Source organism: Pantherophis guttatus, chromosome 7 (assembly GCF_059756535.1).
Source record: "Pantherophis guttatus breed Tessera chromosome 7, ASM5975653v1, whole genome shotgun sequence".
Lineage (NCBI taxonomy): Eukaryota > Metazoa > Chordata > Lepidosauria > Squamata > Colubridae > Pantherophis > Pantherophis guttatus.
The window spans coordinates 66738772-66758916 of NC_142069.1; the positions used below are offsets into that span (position 1 = coordinate 66738772).

At 35.8% G+C, this 20145-nt stretch overlaps 1 protein-coding gene across 1 annotated transcript in view; it reads right to left on the reverse strand.

The window, feature by feature from the left end:
- Positions 1 to 205: 205 nt before the first annotated feature.
- CTTNBP2 (cortactin binding protein 2) overlaps positions 206 to 20145 on the reverse strand; it is a 118502-nt gene continuing 98562 nt past the window's right edge. Inside the window, exons 17-23 of the mRNA XM_034431039.3 lie at positions 15348 to 15526; positions 10759 to 10964; positions 10310 to 10495; positions 9989 to 10049; positions 7029 to 7161; positions 4635 to 4736; positions 206 to 482 (exon numbers count right to left, since the gene is read on the reverse strand). Of these exons, the coding sequence (XP_034286930.2) occupies positions 264 to 482; positions 4635 to 4736; positions 7029 to 7161; positions 9989 to 10049; positions 10310 to 10495; positions 10759 to 10964; positions 15348 to 15526 (1086 nt within the window). The 3' untranslated portion in view covers positions 206 to 263. The remainder of the gene's footprint in view (positions 483 to 4634; positions 4737 to 7028; positions 7162 to 9988; positions 10050 to 10309; positions 10496 to 10758; positions 10965 to 15347; positions 15527 to 20145) is intronic.

The following is a 20145-nucleotide window of genomic DNA, read 5'->3' on the forward strand; positions in this document are numbered from 1 at the left end:
AAAAAAAGCATTTATGAAGCTATCACCATTTACTTCTAAAGATCAATCAGTATAATACAGGATAATATTTTCATTATAAACAGCTTGTTCGCATAAAAGTAAAACTGTGGTCCTATGGGTGCATTAGAACTGATAAAATCATGTTAAAAATTATTTACACCTATAGATGAATTTTGTTTTCCAAGATAACTCATTAGGAAAGACAGAAAAGGAAATGAATCTTTATTTGCTTTTTTTGTGTGCGTGTTCCAAATTGCTTCTTTCTAGTCACAGATTGCCTCTGTTTGCCTTGTATTGCTGCTGCTGCTGCTGCGTTTAATATTCTGAGAAAACTGGCTGACTTTATTTCTGGGCACAGGAAGAAAAGATTTCACTCTTGAAATGCTGCTGCCGCTCTTGAAAGACTCCTTTTTGGATTTATGGTTGCTGCATTCCACAGACTGGCTGCTGCTGTTGAGAGGACAGACCCCAGGATTCTCATCCTGCAAATAGAATAATGTTTTAGAGCATCACATGCATAGGTCTTCCATAGTTCAAAGCATCAGAAATGTCTTATAACATTGTCTTATAACTCTAGAAAGAACATTTATAAAATAATGTAGTGTTGGTATATGTTTCATGAAAAGAATTATCTAAGACAGTGTTTCTCAACCTTGGCCGTTTTAAGGTGGGTAGACTTTAACTCCCATGGTTGGCTGGGGAATTCTGGGAGTTGACGTCCACAAATCTTAAATGGGCTAAGGTTGAGAAACACTGGCCTAAGATGTATAAAAGTATTTTTAATTGTTTAATTGTTGGCAATGTGAAAAGCATGCATGGTGGGCTTGTAAAAAAAGCCAAAAAAAAAAAAAAAAGATATCGTGATGATTCAGAGAACTGTATAACTGATATTCAGAGGAAACCAATATGAATTAGAATTAGAAAAGACTTATGTATGATTAGTTTTATATGCAATGACAGGGAAGTTGTTGTATGCACAAAGTTGGAAATAGAGAAGTATCCACAATGGAGGAATAGACTGTGAAGATGGTAGAATTGCAGAACTGGCTAAAGTGACTTGTTTGATTGGGAAGGAAACAACTACTCTTATGAACAACTGAAAGCCCTTTGTGGAATTTTAACTGAAAAGGGATAAAAATGAAGTGGTGATTTCTGGATTTATAAATTAAAAAGACTGTATATGGAGGGAAGTAAAATATGTTAAATAATTTTGAAGGGAGAAAGTGATATCAAGCAAATCTATAACTGCTGTAAAGAAGATTGGAAACCACATCTTTAAATAATTTTTCCTTTTGCTTCATTTTCTATTGTCTTTTCTTTCTTATCCTTTTCTATATTTTTGTGTTTTAACTGTAAAAAAGTTCTCTGATTAAAAACTATACACACAGATACAATCTTTGTTAAATCATCTAATGGAGCATCCAAATGTTTTGAAAAAGTCCACCAACCAAAAAATAAAAATAAAAACAAGCTGGTCCTGCAGTTAATTATAATTATATATAATTTTTCTGTAGCCAACACAACCAGAAGCCACTTCCCTGAATGTTCTTATCTTCCATTTAAGGATTTGGTTTGAATTTGGAGTTGACTTTTACAAATGCTCTTGCAAAGATATTGAATTTGGAGTTGCCTAAAATGTGAGGAAATTAACAATGAAAATTAACAATTAATCCCCCCCCTCTCTCTAAATAAATTCTTTAAATCTGTACTTTAAAGAATTGCAACACATTTTGCTTAGTTCTATATAGAAAGTATTAGGTAATGAACAAGATTTCTGCTGATTGATTTTGGATAATGCTGATTCTCTTTACCACCATATCTTGAAGCTTGGAAATGAGGAAATATTCCTATTTATATTTTTGAAAGGATATCTCTTCTTCCCCTCTTTTGCCATCTTTCAAGTAAAAATATGTTTCAAGAAGCAAGATGGAAGACATATCTAGGTTCAGCCATCTGCTTTCTGTATTTCGGATTCTTTCAAAGCTTGCCTGCAGCTTTCTAATTTGGAGAGAAACCGGCTAATAAATGCATGACCTTCACAAAGAAAAGCTGAAAGCTGCTAAATGCTGCTGAGATTACTTTGCATCAAAGCACAATTTTGGACATGATTCAGATACATTTTATTTCTACTAATTTTTATCTACAGTAGACGCAGTAACAGAAGCACTATTGCAGTAGTAATTAAATATATCCAAAAATTATATAGTTGTCATCTCATTATTATGAGATCATGACACCTGTAAATTAAAGATGGAACTGTATTAATCTCATATTGTTTGGGTAAGAAATCTTTCAGATATTACATTGGGAGCATCCCTTTCCCCCCAAATGAACAGAAATATTATATTTTCTTAAGTAGCAGTGACTGGATTATTGCGGCCGTCCTAATGGAATGTTCTTTGTATGTGAGTTTTAATTTCTTCAGTTTAAGGCAGCAGTGGTGGGAGATATTTTTAAAGATGACAGCAGGCAATTCTGTCAAAAGTTCCATAAAATGTCTCCAGCCGATCTGCATATTTCTTCTGAACTCACAGATATGATTTGAGCAGATACCACTATGACTAGTAGGGGCCTTTGCATAATTCCCATCAATTATGACACCCTGCATCAGAAGGCCCTGCTTGTAGTCATTGGTACCTTGGTCACCTCTCAGATTACATGGAGCTGTGCTTGAAGACTACTGAAAAAATACATTTGGTCCAGTACTCACAGGTTTTTCACATTTTATCTGGAGCTGAACTAAAAGTTTCTGGATGCAATTCAAAGTGCTGGTTGCCACCTTTAGAGTCCTACATGGTGAAGGACCCAAGCAGGACTTCTTATCCCAGCAATCTTAGCCTGCCCAATATGTATGCTGTTTAATTCCACAAAGGCTCTAAGCAGCTCACAAATAATACAAAAGTGTAATAGAAGGAATTAAAAAGAATCTCTCCCCTGTCCCTATAGCAATCAATTTCCAAGTCACTGACACATTAATGGGCAGGAAGGGAATCCCTACTTTTCCACTCTTCTCCTTTGGAACTCTGAGATAACATGACCACCCAGCCTACAGCGCTATAGAAAATTCTCCTGACCTGGCTATTTCAGAAACCCTTCAGGAACTGACTTAAGAGGTGGAGTCTCCCTACTACACTAAGCAACCATCTATGTTGTTTTGGGAACTGTATACCATGAGATGAGAATGATACCATTTGGTTCTTGCAGTGGACATCTATATACTTCTAAAACTCATGTTCTCATGACCTTTAACTGGGTGAAATGGTGCATCACAGGGCAACAATTTTTGAACCAAACTACTTCAAATGGATAAACTTGCAGAATGCGTAGAAAATCTGCGACCCAGGACTCCCAAGGAAATTACATTTGGTAAATTTTATAAAGCATGTTATGACATAAAAATGATCCTAAAACACTTTAAGACATAAGACTAAATATAGTAAAATATATCCTGTGCTAAAGTTTGTCTGTGCTATCCAGTTCAATAAGGGCTAATTTCAAGGCAGATCCATCTCTAAATGTCTCCCTAAATTTTTAAGAACTTTTCAAGTACATTGGAAGTGTTGCCATTGTTGAAAGCCTTGAGTAATCTGGTCAATAAATATCACTGAAACGATGACCCAAGAGGTTGTCTATTACTCTATTTTTTCATTCTGTCATTGCATGGGAGTACTGTATATGCTGTGTAGAGGTATTTGTGACTGAGGCAGTTTATAAGCTACGTAAATTTTAAACAAATCAATAATGCAAAATTCCAGAATTCAACTACCAGCTCAGACACTGATGAACATTTCTGCACATTGCCTGCTTTTTTTAATTGCAACCTTTCTCTCCTCAATTTCCTCTGGATCCTCCTGCTTGCCTAAAACCAGAATCTCATAAAGGCCTCCGTCTTTCAGATGTTCTGGGGTTTTTTTGTTTTGCAAATGTTCCTAAGCTGGACTCTCTGCTTGCTTCCTTTTGCCCTCTTTTCCAGAGAAAAATTGGGGTGGGGGGGGAGGTTGGGTAGGACAGAGAAGCCCTTCAACAACTCCACATCTTCTATCAGCCTTCCTCCTCAGTTCTATTTCAGGCAGTCATTTCCTTTACGTCTTCTTGGTTTCCATGACAATTGCAGCCATCTGGAAAGCTCACTGCATGACACCAGTGTATTTCAATGGCCAAAACCCAATGTTCTCCTCAAAATGCTGAGCTGCTCAACTCTTTTCTTCAGAGGGTGTTCTTTTTTAAATGCTTTTTCTTGTCTCCTTGACAGAAAACATCTAATATACGAGGCCAATTTCATCTTATCATTCCATAATTTTGTTACAGATACAAGATAGTAAGTGATTCTGGAATGGAGACAGTTTGGCCTCAATTACAAAAATCTATTAAATTATTGCAATAAAGTGCTATAGCTATAGCACTTTGTTTAAAACCTTTAAAAACAGCAATTAATCCTGAATAGGATTTAAAACCCTTTGAAAACAGTGATTAATCCTGAATAGGATTATTAGATTATTAACTGGGATTGAACGATTGTATTTCATCCATAATATAGGCTCAGTTTAGCTCAGAACTTTCATACTTTTTTCAAATGTAAAGAGCTGAATATGCACTGCAAACTTCTATCACATGCCCTGCAGCTTCTCATGTACCTGCTGTGATGTGATGTTTGCATTCCTGATGTTTGCTGAAAAGACTGGATTCTTCTGAGGGGTGCTGATTGTCAGAAGCAACTCATCTTCTGAATCTATTATCTGTGAAAAATGGATAAGGGTCATTCTTACATTGGAATTCCTAACAATATAAAACCTTACCAACAATATACTCACAGAGATACTGTATTAAAATACACCATTGCATGAAAGATTTATACATTTTTGAATTACCAAATGTATTCCTAGTCTTTAATAAATATGTGTTAAATCTATCAATTTAAAATGTAATGTTTAAAGAACATCCATAAGCCAATATTTCCTTTTTAAATTACTATATTTATTTTGTAAAGTCTTGCAAACATTGGGTGAGAAAGTTTGGGATTCAGATTTTGTCTTGCAACTTTGGCTTCAGCCAAATAAATCAATGACATTGGCAAGAAATCTTTTTAGCACTGATGAAATTACCTAGTTTGATAATGAAATTTCTGCAAGAAAACAACTAAACTCAGGGAGCACCAAGACCTCACAAGAGTTTTATTGGTGAAATTTGGAAAGTCTCCTCATTGTGGGGTGAATTAATTTATACAATATATATGAAATCTAAAAACAGAGGAGACACACATATATGGGTTTCCCCAATTACCCATATGACAAATGCAATTTGTAAACAAAATCTTAACCCAATATAAAATCTCTGGTTGTCATCACTATTTAAATGTTTGAAACTTTCTGCATTATGACATCTGTCTGAGCATGAGTTAATTTATGCAATGCAAAATGAAATCTGAAATACTGAGGAGGAGATGCACTCTTGAAAAGAAGGAAGAGTCAATTTATTTCGAGAGGTAATTAGTTAGATGCTCCAGAGGAAATAATACAAAGACATTTTGGGAACATGCAATTTCTCACAAGTAAGTACTTCCACCTTACTCTACCATCCAGTTTTCAGGATTGTTGGTAGCGAAGATGCATTTTGTTTTGCTATTGCTTCTTCTTCTTCCTCCCACAAATCAAATCAAATCAAATCAAATCAAATCAAATCAAATCAAACCTTTATTGTCAATGCACAACATGTGTACAATGAAACTGAATGAGCCTCCCTTGGTACAGCCCCCCCCCCAAACACAAAATACATCTCAATAATTCAATAAATGAAAGAAATAGAATCCCTAAATCCAAATAAGTAATAACTAACACATATTCACATATACCTATATGTTTGTAACATTATATTACATCGGTATGAACATGTTGCACGTTGCGCTGACCCTGCAAGTCTATCTAAAAAGGGTTATTTTGTCTGGGTTTGTTTGTGTGTTTCTTTGTGCATGTGTGTGTGTGTGTATGTGCATGTGTGTGTGCGTGCACATGCTTTGGAATCTTGTTGACTCTTGGCAACTGCCTGGACAAATCCCTTAGTGTTCCTGGTACAATTTCAGAAGTGGTTTACCATTGCCTCCTTCTTGGGGCTAAGAGGGAGGTACTGGCCCAAGGTCACCTTGCTGGCTTTATGCTCAAGATGACCCTAGAACTCACAATCTCCTGGTTTCTAGCGTGATACCTTAAAACTACACCAAACTAGCTCTTGATTTAAACTATTTTCTTGGGGTGAAAATAAAAGCAAGAAAAGGAAGAACAAGAAGGGGTAGAACATCAGCTAGCTGTCAATTTTGTATTTACCCCCAAAGGCAATGTCCAGTAGCACAGAAATGTTGCTTATAGTTGGCATGGAGGTGGAATGAATCCAATAATCTCTTCAAAAAAGGCCTAACTATCAAAGCAAAATGAGGGACAGAAATCAAAGATGTGTCTAAAATGGAAGAGGGCAAGGTTTATGAATACACAAAATATATGAAGAGAAAAAAGGAGGATGAAAGATGAGAAGTATACTGTTGGACATGCTGAATTCGACCTAATGATCCTGATGATAATGAAAAATTTATCAGCTCTCCTTCATTCAGAGATATGAAGGTGAAATTAAAAAATGGTCATATAGTCCTAAAATTCAATTAAAACAGAATAGTCATAATGTAACTGAAAAGGCAGTACCAGAAAAGAACAGTAGCTAGGTATGAATAAACATTTTTAAACGAACAAATATATACTCAGTGCTAGTCAGATTTCTATGGGGCAACATAATAAGGAATGGTCATTTTGGATTAATACATATTGTATGCGTGACACTTTGAAAAGAACTGCCACAGCAGATGGTAAGAGGAAGGCAGGCTGAAGAATGGGGCATAATAGGGCTTATACCCTAACTGTAAGAATCAAAAGAAAATTACATAAGCTTGGAAATTGTTCCAGAGGTTAGAGAAAATACAAGGAAAGAAAATAGAATATAGAGAAACTTAGAGTTGACTACTATTTGTGGAAAAGAATAATACATACTTTACTGATGTCAGATTCTGATTTGCTTAAACAAATACTCTGAAGCTCCTGTAGAAAATCCACTTCATCATCTGAACCAATAGTCAGTCTCTGTTCCAGATTTAACACACTTAATGGATCATCTTCGGGAAACCTTGGAAAGAAAAACAAAATTATATTGAAAAACATATAGATAGCATAGATTGTTATAGATAACAATCTATAACATGGAATTAAGAAAAGGTTGTTTATCTCTTACAGTTTAATAGAGAAAATATACATGGAAGCAGGGTAAGTTAATTAGATTCATTCAATAAAAATTCAATCTAAATCTATTTTTAGTTGGCTGAAAGTATTTCAACTCAAAGGAACTCATTTTTTTTTTCTAAATATGTTTTAAAATATAGGGTAGGATCCAAAGATAATATATGTAACTCAGAGTTAAACTGTGGAGTCCTTGGTGCTGTCTTAGCTTGATTCTTCATTTGCAGACATTTCATTACTCAGCTAGGTAATATCATCAGTCCCAGTGAGTGCCAGAGAGCAAATCACACATTCACTACACTGATTATGTTATCTAATCAGGTAATGAAATGTCTGAAAGCAAACAACGAAACTCAGAGATCACCAAGGACTTCACAAAAATATTTAGTAGTGCATAAATAGAGATTTATTTCAGACATAAATGAAATATACAGTAGCTAATTATCAATCCAAATGGAATATTTTGGAAAAAACAGTTTGCACATACTTTATTCATATCTAAAACTATCTACTAGGGAAAAAGAAAACAACAACTTGCTACCCTTCCTGGACATCCTGATCAGCAGAGACAACAATAGCAAACTAGAAATGCAAGTCTACAGAAAAAACAACCATACTAACCAGGTGCTCCACTACCAAAGCAACAACCCAACCTTCCGCTGTATAAGGACTTTTTTCAAATGAGCCCAAACACACTACAGCAACACAGAACAGCAGAAAAAGGAAATGGAGCATCTATACAACACATTCCAGCAAAATGGATATCCACACAACTTTATCAAAAAATCTCTGACCACTCAACCCAATACAGCAAAACAAACACAAACCCCAAAATGAATTACATGCCATACATCAAGAATATCTCAGAAACCACAAATAGACTACTACAACCACATGGAATCAAGTGTAGCACACAAGCCAACTAAAGCTCTTCAAAACATCCTAAGCAGACTAGAAGACCCAACAACCCCAGAAAAAAAAAAGGAGTAATCTACAACATACAATGTAAGGACTACAACAACCACTACGTAGGACAAACAGGCATAAGACTGGCCAAATGCAAACATGAACACCAATGGGCAGTCAGAAGACATGACAAAAATTCTTTAATTTCATAACATATAGACAGATTTAGCCATAGTTTCAATTGGGAAAATGTGATAATTCTAGACCAGGCCAAGTCCAAAAATGCCAGGGAATTTCCAGAAGCCTGGCATTCTGACAAATCAGCCATCAAAAGACACATAGACATTAACAACATCTATAGACTTTGCAAAAGAGACAATCATCCAGCGCAAAAGAGAAAAAGATTCTAGCACCTCTCCACCAATAATCAGCACCCAAATCAGCATAGATTAACTCCAAGGTTAACTTCAGACCAACAATCAAGTAAACAATACTCCAATCAAGAAACTGCCCAAGAGCCAACAATAAATAGCCCAAGCAAAGAATATCTAAAACTGCCCCCACCCACACAGACAAGCGTGTCATTAGAATATAAACTGACAGCCAACAGCACTCCTTACTACCATGTTTCCCAGAAAATCAGACCTACTCCAAAAATAACCCCAAGTTAAGACCCCACCTACTCCATCTCACCATCTGGTTCTATGAGCTGGAGTGAGGTGCATGCGTAAAAATTGAGGTAGGTGGGTGGTGGAGCTGCCCCATGCGTCCTGCACCCGCTTACTTTAGGACCACCGCAGCCAGGCCTCCCACATCCTGACATCTGTCGCACTGCTATCTGACTGCCATGAGCACTGGTGTGACATGCCGTGCAGCCTCCTGCCACAAGCACGGGTACCAGCATGATGTGCCATGTGGCATCTGGCCACGAGTGGCCACAGAAGTCACCCAGCAGCATGACAGGTGTTGAAGCGTGGGTGGTCTGGCTGCGATGGTTCTAAGGTAAGCGGGTAAGACATCCCCCCAAAATAAGACCTGGTGCCTCTTTTGGAGGCAAAAAATATAAGACTGGATCTTATTTTGGGAGAAACATGGTAGCACTGATGATGTTTAGCTAGTTAGGGTAATGAAACATCTGCAAGAAACCAAGCAAGCTCAGAGAGCACCAAGGATACCTCATGTCTAAAACTATTTAATTCTCAAAACCTCTGAAAAAACTAAATCTAATTATTCTGCAATTGATATTTGAGTTCTTCTAGATTTTTTCCTAATGGACAATGAAGAAGTACTAGAACCCATCAAAGAGACTTCTGCTCTAAATTTCCATTCTGCATAATTTCTTCCTGTAAGCTGTTTGAAAAGAAAGATGTACTTTATATGAAAAGAAAAGACAATTCTGTAATATTCTTACCGGCATGGACTATTCCTAAAAAACCTCACATTATTTTCAAACACTTCTGGGATACTAATAGAATAGAATTTAATTTAGTAGAATTTTCAAATATGATATTCACAGTTATCATATACATATTCTTTCCACTGATTTTTTAAATGTTTTTTGCAATATTTTGGCACTATTGGAAATATTTTTATATTTGCAAAAGGCCTAGAGAACATGGTCTTAATTACAAAATCCAGCCATCATACTAAAATTGTGTAAGATATATTGACTGCTATAATTTCCGTGCAATAATGGAGAAACATACCCTAGGTGACAAGTACAATGTATTGATTTATTTGATGGCTAGAAAACTGTAATATGAAATCTCCTTGAGAAGGGGCCAGACATCACATGCAAACACAGAACTTACTTTTTTTCTAAGGAAGACACTTTATTCCCATTTTCCTTCAATATATTATTTGATTTAATACCTATGGGAGAGAAAAGATCTAAGTCAGAAACTTCTATTTTATGCCCATCTTTTTTCTATCTTTGAACAGGGTTGCAACTATCCCTGAACAAGTATGAAAATTTATGTTCCGAAGTTACTTAATGGATTTAAGCAGAGTTTATAAAAATGGTAAAGAAATGAAAAACCTTGACTGGGTTTTTAAAATGTCAATAAGGGGTTTTCATTCAAGTGTCCGAATAAATCATCCCTGTTGCCTCCCAATTTCCACCAATATTTTACCTTCTGCACTTCCCTCCACCTTACTCCAGGACTGGGCTGATGAGTGGAGTGACTTCTTACGTGGACTTGTGTTTGCTTTTCTCCAAGCAACATTTTCTCCTTTTTTCTTGGGGGAATTCTTATAGTTTGATACCATAGAGAGAGGAAAGTTTCCTCCTTTAAAATCTGCAGTATACAGCTCTATTTCTGTAACAATGGAAATGAAAGAAGCAGGTGACATTACAGTGGTCCAATGTGGTTGCCAAAGTATTAAGGAAGCGCAGTGTGGTTGTCAAGGTATTAAGTCTTTTGTTTAAAAGAGTATTTTTCCCACTTAGTTTCATTCTGACCTTACTTTCACTCTAAGCTCATGATCCCAGGAATTAACAAAAAAGCTTATACAAAGAAAACTAAAGATCACAACAGCAAAAGTAAATGTTCCAGAGATTTACACATTTACCACAGCTTACCTGATCTGGGAAGAGGGCATCCATGCAGAACTGCTTTATTTAACAAGATGCTGAGTGCAGCTTTCACTACTGCCTGCTGCCCTTGGCTTGGACATTTTTTGACTGCCATTTGTCCAGATGTGGGTGGTCTTCTAAGAGAAGTTCTGGAGAGAATTGCTTCTTGAACTCGGGGAGCAATAATGGCATTCCACAACTTTGACATCCATCTTGAAACAGAACGAAAAAAGAAACAGGATGAAAAGATAACTACATTTCCAGACACTGGTGCAAATATAAATAAAAGGGTAGTGCTAACCACCAATTAGATTACAATGGTTTTATCTACAGTAGTTCATTCAATGTGGTAGCATGTCTATTTTGTTATTTTTTCCAACAAGAGTGATATTCACTAAAAAAGTACTCAAAGAAGCAGCATAATTTTGACAAAATATTAGTTGCAGTTTGGGGTCATAAATCAGCATCAAAATGTTATCTGACTCAAAGCGCTGATTTTCTTCAAACTGCTAAGGAATTAGTTATCCAAAGCTGTTGAGGGGGAGGGGAACTCTGACATTGTATTGGCAGAAAAAGGCATGGGCTGTAAAAACAATGGATTATAGAAAAGGATTAAGTTGGTCATTTTTTTAAAAAAAATTGAATTATATTCCAACTTTTATTCAGAACAAATGAAGGCAAATATAGGTAATCCTTGACTTACAACAGTTTGTTTAGTAACCATTCAAAGTTACAATGGGCCTGGAAAAAGTGACTTATGACCGTTTTTCACATTAACAACTGTGATAGCACCCCCATGGTCACGCGATCAAAATTTGGCTGCTTGCCAACTGGCATGTATTTATGACCTTTGCAGTGTCCTGTGGTCATGTGATCACCTTTTGCAACCTTCTGACAAGCAAAATCAGATTCACTTAACAACCAAGTTATTAATTTAACTGCAATGATTCATTTAACAACTGTGGCAAGAAAAGTTGTAAAATGAGGCAAAGCTCACTTAGCAAATCTCTCACTTAGCAACATAAATTTGTGGTCATCAATCGAGGACTACCTGAATATGTGTCCCAGGATAATGTTGCAGGATCCAATCTGGGTTGGTCACCAGGACCAGAGGTTTAGTCTTCTGGCTAGAACCCACCCTCAGGGGACTTCTCTCCACCAAAAGCTGCCTGAGGATAGGTTCCAGCATGAGTCGGAAAGCTCTGAATTCTAAACCTCTGATGATTGACCCTAACTGGATGCTTTTATTCAGTAGTTCAGGTGGCTACATACACAGTACTCCATTCTTTTTTCCTCCTGTAATAATTAATTTGTGAAGTAGATGGGCAGGTCAAAAAAAGAATAATTGGTCAAGGTAAATCAGAGCATTTCTATGGTGAAGGTAGAATCTTATTTGGGTCCTCCCATGTTTATTACTCCACCATATTGATTTTCAATACTAACAGTGTTCCCAACAATTTCACAAAAGTAATATTTTTGAAACAGAAAGCAAGGTCTGCAGAAGGGAAAAATATCAGGAAACTTAATGCTGGCCATATATAATCAGATTAATTAATGAACGAAACCAGCACATCAATGCTAGTGTCACTGGTATATTATATCAACCATCATATTTTAACTTAAACCATGTGAAAAGCTAATTATTTATCAGTATCAGAATGGCAATATATAAGGTTAATATATTCTAATACAAACAAAACATGTATTCACCTTGTTTCTCTTCTTTGGTGAATTACTTCAAAAATAAGGAAATATTTAAAAACAACTTTCAAAACTAGAAAGGTAGGTCAGTTATAATCTCCTGAATATCTAGAATAAAAGTACCAGTCAAAGTTTTACTAAAGTCAAAAGCTTTTCATTGCTTAAATACCAATAAAGATACATCTCATTATAGTTCACACTTTCCTATTAATGCTGGCCAGCTTTTGGTTCTTGCATTTAGGATTTCTTAAACCACTTAGAAAAATGTGAGTTCTCTTCCTTTTTTGGGGTGGGGGGGAGAGGGACAAGATTATAAAAGGATTTCATTTAAAAATAGGGAGAAGTACTAAGTTGGTTCTGTATGTTGCATTTGAACAAATCTGCTTTCCCTATCCCATTTCTATTTCCATTTCTTTCTTTCTTTATATTTAATTCACAAACAGGGCAAATTAAACAGACGAGTTAAACTGAAAACTGTACTTCCTGCATTTAATTTTCCTCCAACCTCAGTGTTTAAAACTCCTTATTTCATAAATAAGCTTGTGGATCATTATAATAGCTACCTTGGGCTAAAATATTTTACATTTAATGAGGTGCACTGCTGAAAGCTTATGCTGTGATAGATTTACTAGTCTTAACAAAACCATAAGCCTTCTTCTGACAGAGAGAGGCAAGTGGTTACATTAACCATCCCTATAAGAAAGCTCCTTCTGGCTGTGTTTCAAAATATTCCTTATCACCATCTTATAAATTGAAATTGAAAAAGTCTGAATTAAAAGCCAAAAAGAGAAGCATTTTGTATGGTGTATTAGAACTGAGAAACCAGTATGGGAGTAAGGAAATGGGAATATATCTTTAATATCATCACCCAAGGACTTCACATTTTATTGTTCTTCAGTCTGTTCAACACACACACAACACACACACACACACACACACACACACACACACACAGTCCCCCTCCCATGGAAAAGATGAATACTTCTTCCTATGAAAATCCAAGCACAGTATATGAGCAATGCTGATATTTATGAGACAAACACACGCTTAGCAATTTTTCTGCTTGTTTATTTTTAGCGTCTTGTTTTATTTATCCAGAAAATAAATATTTAAACAGAATCCTGTTTCTGACAGTCACTGACCACCTTTGAAAAATCCTTACTAAAGTGGGTTTTTTTCACCTTCTTTCTTCCATAACATGTTGAGACTTAAATATAATTTTTCATCTCTAGAGCAAAATTTCCCAAAAGATCCATCCTTATCTCAAATTTAAAGGCTGAGAATTGAGGCTGACAGGGTTCTGATAATAGCCATCTGTATGCTAGACAGTTCAGCTATCAAATCTATTGGGAAGTCTTAAAAGCAGTTTTAGATATGAGTGATGGCCAAAAGTAAGCAGGACTTTCTCACCAATACTATCCATCTTATTAATGGAAGGCAGGAGTGCCCAGTGCTTTGGAGCAAAGGACCACAACTAATCTCTGATTAAAAAAGGTCAGGCAAAAGCTAGAATTTGATTTAAAGCAATTAAATGTTTAAGTATGATTACTTCCTAGTATTTTATGCTTTCCCTTTGAGAATATTAAAAAGTAACAGCTTAAGAAACATCTGTTCTCTCAGAGATTTGGTTAAGCTTATCTCAACCCTGCCCATCTGATCCAGTCTGGCACAGTGATCCTAGGTGGGTTTTTTTTTAAACTTAGTCAATATTTTAATATGACTAATAATTTTGATGTATTGTAATTGCTGCCAGGTTTAGGCATTTATCCTAGTGCTGACAATTGCATTGTAAGCTGCTTAGAGTCATATGATGGAAGCAGTATAGGAGCAATGATAATAAATAACATTTTACTGAATGTTAATAAATGTTTTAAAAATTATATACTAATATAAGAAACTTAATATTTTGGGATTGTTTGTAAGAATAAAAATGTTATGGGATAAAAATAAATGATAAAACTGAGCAGCAAGTTTTAGATGGCTTCTGGATTATTAGATTTGGGAACCTGCATATAGCTCTGGATCAACTCTTTAATAGGAAACTTAAGATTTGTAGTTTGTGGAATTTTGTCTAAGGACCCTATATCTGCATTTGCACAAACCTCAAATATATATATATATATATATATATATATTAAAAAACTCTTTATATTTTTGGGGGTTCCTAAAAAGATGGAACTTATTATCCATATAGCAGCTATGAATTAATGAATTCTATGAGTTCTAATTTTCTGAAAATAGAATTAAATATAAATATTGAAATTTAAAATCCTTATCTTTTCTCATGTCTTCTCCTCTTATCTTATCATCTTACCTTATGTTACCATACCTTATCTTAATCTCCTTATCTTTTACCCATGTCATATGAATGTATACTGAATGATACCCTTAAAATATATGTTCCTGATTAATATACTTTTAATAATATTTAGTGACAAATGTTAGTTAGTTAGTCAGTCAGTCAGTCAGTCAGTCAGTCAGTCAGTCAGTTAGTTAGTTACCAGTAGTTAGTTAGCTAGTTAGGTATCTTTGAGCCACTCTTGATTGTTGGTGACTTTCGGACAAGTCCATGCAAATTTATGCGGAGGCCTTTCGAGACCCTCAAGGCACATGAAGCCCTTGTCCAAGCCTCCCAGTCTGACAATCAGCCATATCCAGCTTCAGTGACTGACAGAGCGACCACATCCACTGCAGCAGGCAATGGCAGAACTGGATCTGCGCTAACAGCAGCTTCCGCAGTCCCAGTATCAACTATTTCTACCTGGGCAAAAGTTATATATTAACCAGATTAATGATTGAGCAAAGAGTGATTAATTGGAGGGCTGGAACATACTGGAGATTGAAATGTTTTAAAGGATGGAATGGCATTAATAAAAATTATATAAAAGACCTACTTCACTGTTGCATGACTGTGACCAGGCATCACCGGACAAGAAAGAAAATGTCTGGGCCCAACAAGAGCTTCGGGTGCACCAAGCCGTGACAAACATGAGTTCAGCTGATCCCACACTGTAAGAGTCCACTCAACCATCTTGCACACAGGATCGCAGAGAGGTGGCATTTGTCCCCTGAACTGCATAAAATAGAACAAACGATTACTTTTTTATGATAATCTTATATTGCTCTTTAAAGAAAGTAAGCAATCTCCATTTACATTGCAAATCACAGGAAATAACAATTTTTAAAACAGATTTTGCAAGCAAGTTAACACCTGGGAATTTACTATTTGATAATTAGCTTCAAGTTGTGATTACCAGTATAAACATCTTCCTTTAAAATATGTTACAAATACTGTATTTATCTCAAAGAAAGATGACTCTAAATTAAAAATGATTTGCTCTTGCCCTGCCCCACCCTTAATGCAGAAAAAGATAATACAGAATTTAAAATTCAAACACAAGGTGCTGTTTCTTAATTACTGCTTTGTAACCAAAGGTAGCATAATCTTTCTTCATGTTCCAGAAGTTCTTTCTTTTAAACTATTTATTTCATGAATAGTTAATTGTTGCTAAGTTTAAAAAAATTAATTCAATGTTGTTCATTCTTGTATTTTTGTTGTGTAACTTCTACTATTACTGCTGCTGCTGCTCTGTGTTCCTTAGTTTTGATTTTTAATTATGTTTACCATGGATGCTTTAATTATCTGAATATTGATTGGATTGCTGTAAACTGCCATGAGTGTTTTTGTTTGATGATGATTAATATTAGGCAATGCCTTCCTTCCCCGCTCACTCCCTCTGATAAAGTGAGCTGTAGTTCACAAATTTTATTGTACTCTATGCCACTCCACTCCACTCCACTCCACTCCACTCCACTCCACTCCATTCTATTCTTTGCCACCTATCTCGCTGTGGGACTACTTTAGGCAGTTAGAATTTTATTGTATTACTCTATAAGGATATTATCAGACGTCTTCTGATTTTTAACTACTATAGAATAATACAGCTTTCCTTCTGCCATTTGTATAGGTATATTCTCAAAAAGGAAGTCCTTAGATAATGGTAACTGGATTCACAATCTATATATTACTAATATTTTTATGTCTGCAACCTTTAACTGGGTGAAACGGTGCATCATAGACCAAAAACCTTTCAAGTTACCTCGCAAAGGGCCAGCAGCTGCCTCAATTGGGTGTGCCTCATTAGCAGTGGAAGATAGCAAAGTTCAGCTTAGAGTGGCAGGTGTGGCAGATATAGGGTAGAGTGCACACTAGTCCAAAGGGCAGAGATGGGGGGCATAGGCAGGTGAAGGAATTTGCAGCACACATTGCAATTGTAAATGTGGGAAGGCTACCAAGTGCTTGAGTTTTGATCATGTGACTATAACTTTGAAGACTGGTCTTAACTACCATTCATTCAGTGCCATCGTAACTTTGAGCAATTGCTGAACAAATTGCTCAGCAAGGACTATCTGCATTTATATGTATATTGCTGAAACTATAAGCATGTTGTTGGTTCTGCCAATGATAATAAATGAAGAACTGGACAAGCCCTATAAGAATGAGAAAAATATGTACAAAGACAGATTTTTACACATTTCAGTGGGAGTTTGTATCCCACTGGACTGGATCCAGAAACAGCACAGTCTAATAAACACACCCTGTCAACATTATATGAAACTATTGTGCTAAATTCCCACTGAATCATTACAGAAATGTTTGCTACACAGATTTCGTACAACTGACATGCAGTCACAAGAGGAAACAGGATATAATATTACACAAATGATAATTTGCAGAATGTGCTGTTTAAAACATTTTACGGAGATGATCTTGGGACAAGTGACTGTTGTACATCACAATTTGTACAAAAATAAAAGGCATTTGGGATAGAAACATTTTTCCTAATGACTCTTTTGTCTGTTTACATCATTATAATGTTGTTAGAAAAAATAGTTAAGTTAATGATGTAAAAAATTATCAGACGTTCACATGTTGACTTGTAAAACTATTGGCTCAGATCACAAATGAGCTTGGTTCAGAGATAGCCCAAATGGAGGTGAAGGTAAGTTTCAAATATGATAGTCAAAACAGGAAAAAAGTGGTTTGATGCAAAAAAGGGGAGGGGGGGAATCCAGTCTTTTAATTAGGAAAGTGAGATTGCCTCAGTATAATGGAAGAGAGGAGCTACTTATGTATATGTCATTGTGGAATATGCTACATTGGCTCAATTATTGAGAATTCACAATTTTAAAAGTATACAAATCCATAGCATTTTTTCTAATAAGAAATGTGAACTTGTAAGTATCACTAACAAAAGATTCTAGACCATTGCTTCCTGGAAGGCCTTCTCCAATCAGCTTTAGCATGTCAGAGAGGGCCAACTACCAGGTTTCTAACACTCTAAGCTACTGGCCAACCTAACCTCTAGGCATTTCTAAATTTCTCATAGTCACTGAGGGTACTTCTATTACTGTACTTGGGAGTACCATCAATGGAAGACAAGTTACCATGCACCATTAATCAAAGCTTTCCTCAAAATGTCCTGCTAAGACATATTTTTATAGTGATTAAGACAAATCAATGTGAAGGATATAAAAGCTCAATAAATGGAATTCTGCAGCCCAGATCTCAGTTTTGCATGAGCCAATCCATGATTATCAATAAAGAATTAAATTTCTTCCTCTGCACCGTCTGGTGACATCTCCCTAAGCTCTAATAATTTATGTGTAATTTAATTAGCTTCTACATAACAGCACTATTACTTTCAAGGTAAATAATTTTATGTCTCCTACAAAATAGCATCCTCTTAAATCTGTAACACTATTAATAAGCTGCCAGAAACATACATTTTCACATGCTGTCAGCCAGGTGCTGTTAACAACTTAAAATTATCCATTCAGTTTTGAATGTGCTGCCTTATGAATGTGCTGCAGTGATGGGCACATGCATATACTTGTCTGATTTGGCTCATTTTAATGATAATATTTGTACAAAACCGAGAGCACTTGAGAGATGTAATAGAGATAGAAACAAAGTCCAAAATGCAGCAGAAGAACTTGACCAAAGTTCAATTAAGATATAATATCATGCTTTGAAGCAACAGCTATAAAGGAAATGCCTTTCAAAAAGGAGAAAAGCTTCAGATCCTTCTAATCTCGGTGATTTATAGCCTATAGCCAGATTGGGAAGACCAACTATAGAAAGATTTATTTTTTTTTAATGCTAGGCTAACTTGCAGTTGGCATTTAGTGAAACTGCTCTTAAAAAGGTAATGCACTTAGCACTGTTGTGCCCATCTGGGCTTAAAATACATATAGTTCTACAGCAAGGCAGAACAGGCAGGAGCATGAATGCATCGTGAATTAAGGAGATTAGCTTTTTGACTATATATACACAATTTATTCAAATTGATCTTATTGAATACACACAAACACATACACACTTTCTAGGTAAAGGCTAAGACAGAATTATTCATTTTAGTAAAACAGAACTTACCTTTTAATTGAAAGAAGAATATGGTAATATTGCAGATTTAAGTTAAATTGTACCTAAAATCTTGATTTTCCCAGAGCGCTTATGGCTCCTATTGGGGCTAACTACCTTAGTGTATATGAAGACTTTGGGTATGGCTGAACATTTATTACAGAATATAGCTACCTTTACTGTAAAAAGAAATATGTCAATGGCATTTAGAGATTCTTCTCAGCTGTAAAGCCCAGCTCCTCTACCTGGACATTCCTGGGATGCCATTGCCTAGGCTAGTTTTGGAAAACATCTATTTTGGTCTGCATTTTCTGACTCAGAAGTTGGGGTTTATCCAAGGCAACTTACCTCCCCTTTAGTTATCCTTTATCCCTTGTTCAATTATCTGAGTATGGCTATTTCAAAAACTCCAACCAGGAGAGGAGTGCATGTACCTCCTCTCCCATTGCTGGCACACAGTTCTACTGCAATTCTCCTCCCCCATCTATTTCATGAATAGTCCGTTAAAGGAGTACAAGAACAAAAAGAGAGAGGTTGGAGGATTGTTGTTAATCAAATTGGGGAAAGTAAAGAACAAACTGGCTTGTTTTTTGCTTAGGATCAACTACAAGACCAAGAACTACTGTAGCATTGCTATCCTTGTCCCATATTTGAAGCAAGCATTGTGATGCCCCAACATTTTTAATTTTACATTAAGATTTTTTTTTCTTCTCACATTCTGTAAGAAACTGAACCAAGAACCAGGACATTTCAGCTTTAGTCTCAAACTGCAAATTATTGCAATGACTCACATTGAGCCTACTTTATACAGACTATTGTAGTGATTATTGTAATAATAATACGTGGGCTCTGAACATTCTAAAGTGGAAAATGTGTTATAATCACAATAAGCTTAACTTACTTTTTAAAATAGCAAAACCCAAACTTATGAGTAACTTTCAGTTGCAATGAAGAGACAATCTTGGGATTGCCAAGTATTATTGTCCTTCTTAAATCACTGTAAACCAGACATGGCTTCTTTTGAGGAACAAGTCTGTTCCTCAAAGAGGAACAGGGCAAAGAGCACCCTTTTTGCACTAGGAACTGGCATTCCCACTCACTCTATTAAGTAGCAATATTTATGACTATACTTTGAAGATAAGATGATGTACCATCTCTCACTAGGCTGGCTAGACTTAAGGATTTGGAGCTCTCCTTATTAGCAAAAGGTCTGCAGTCAGCAAAAAACCTACTGTGGCGTTCAACCCTGAACTACACATATTCTCTTC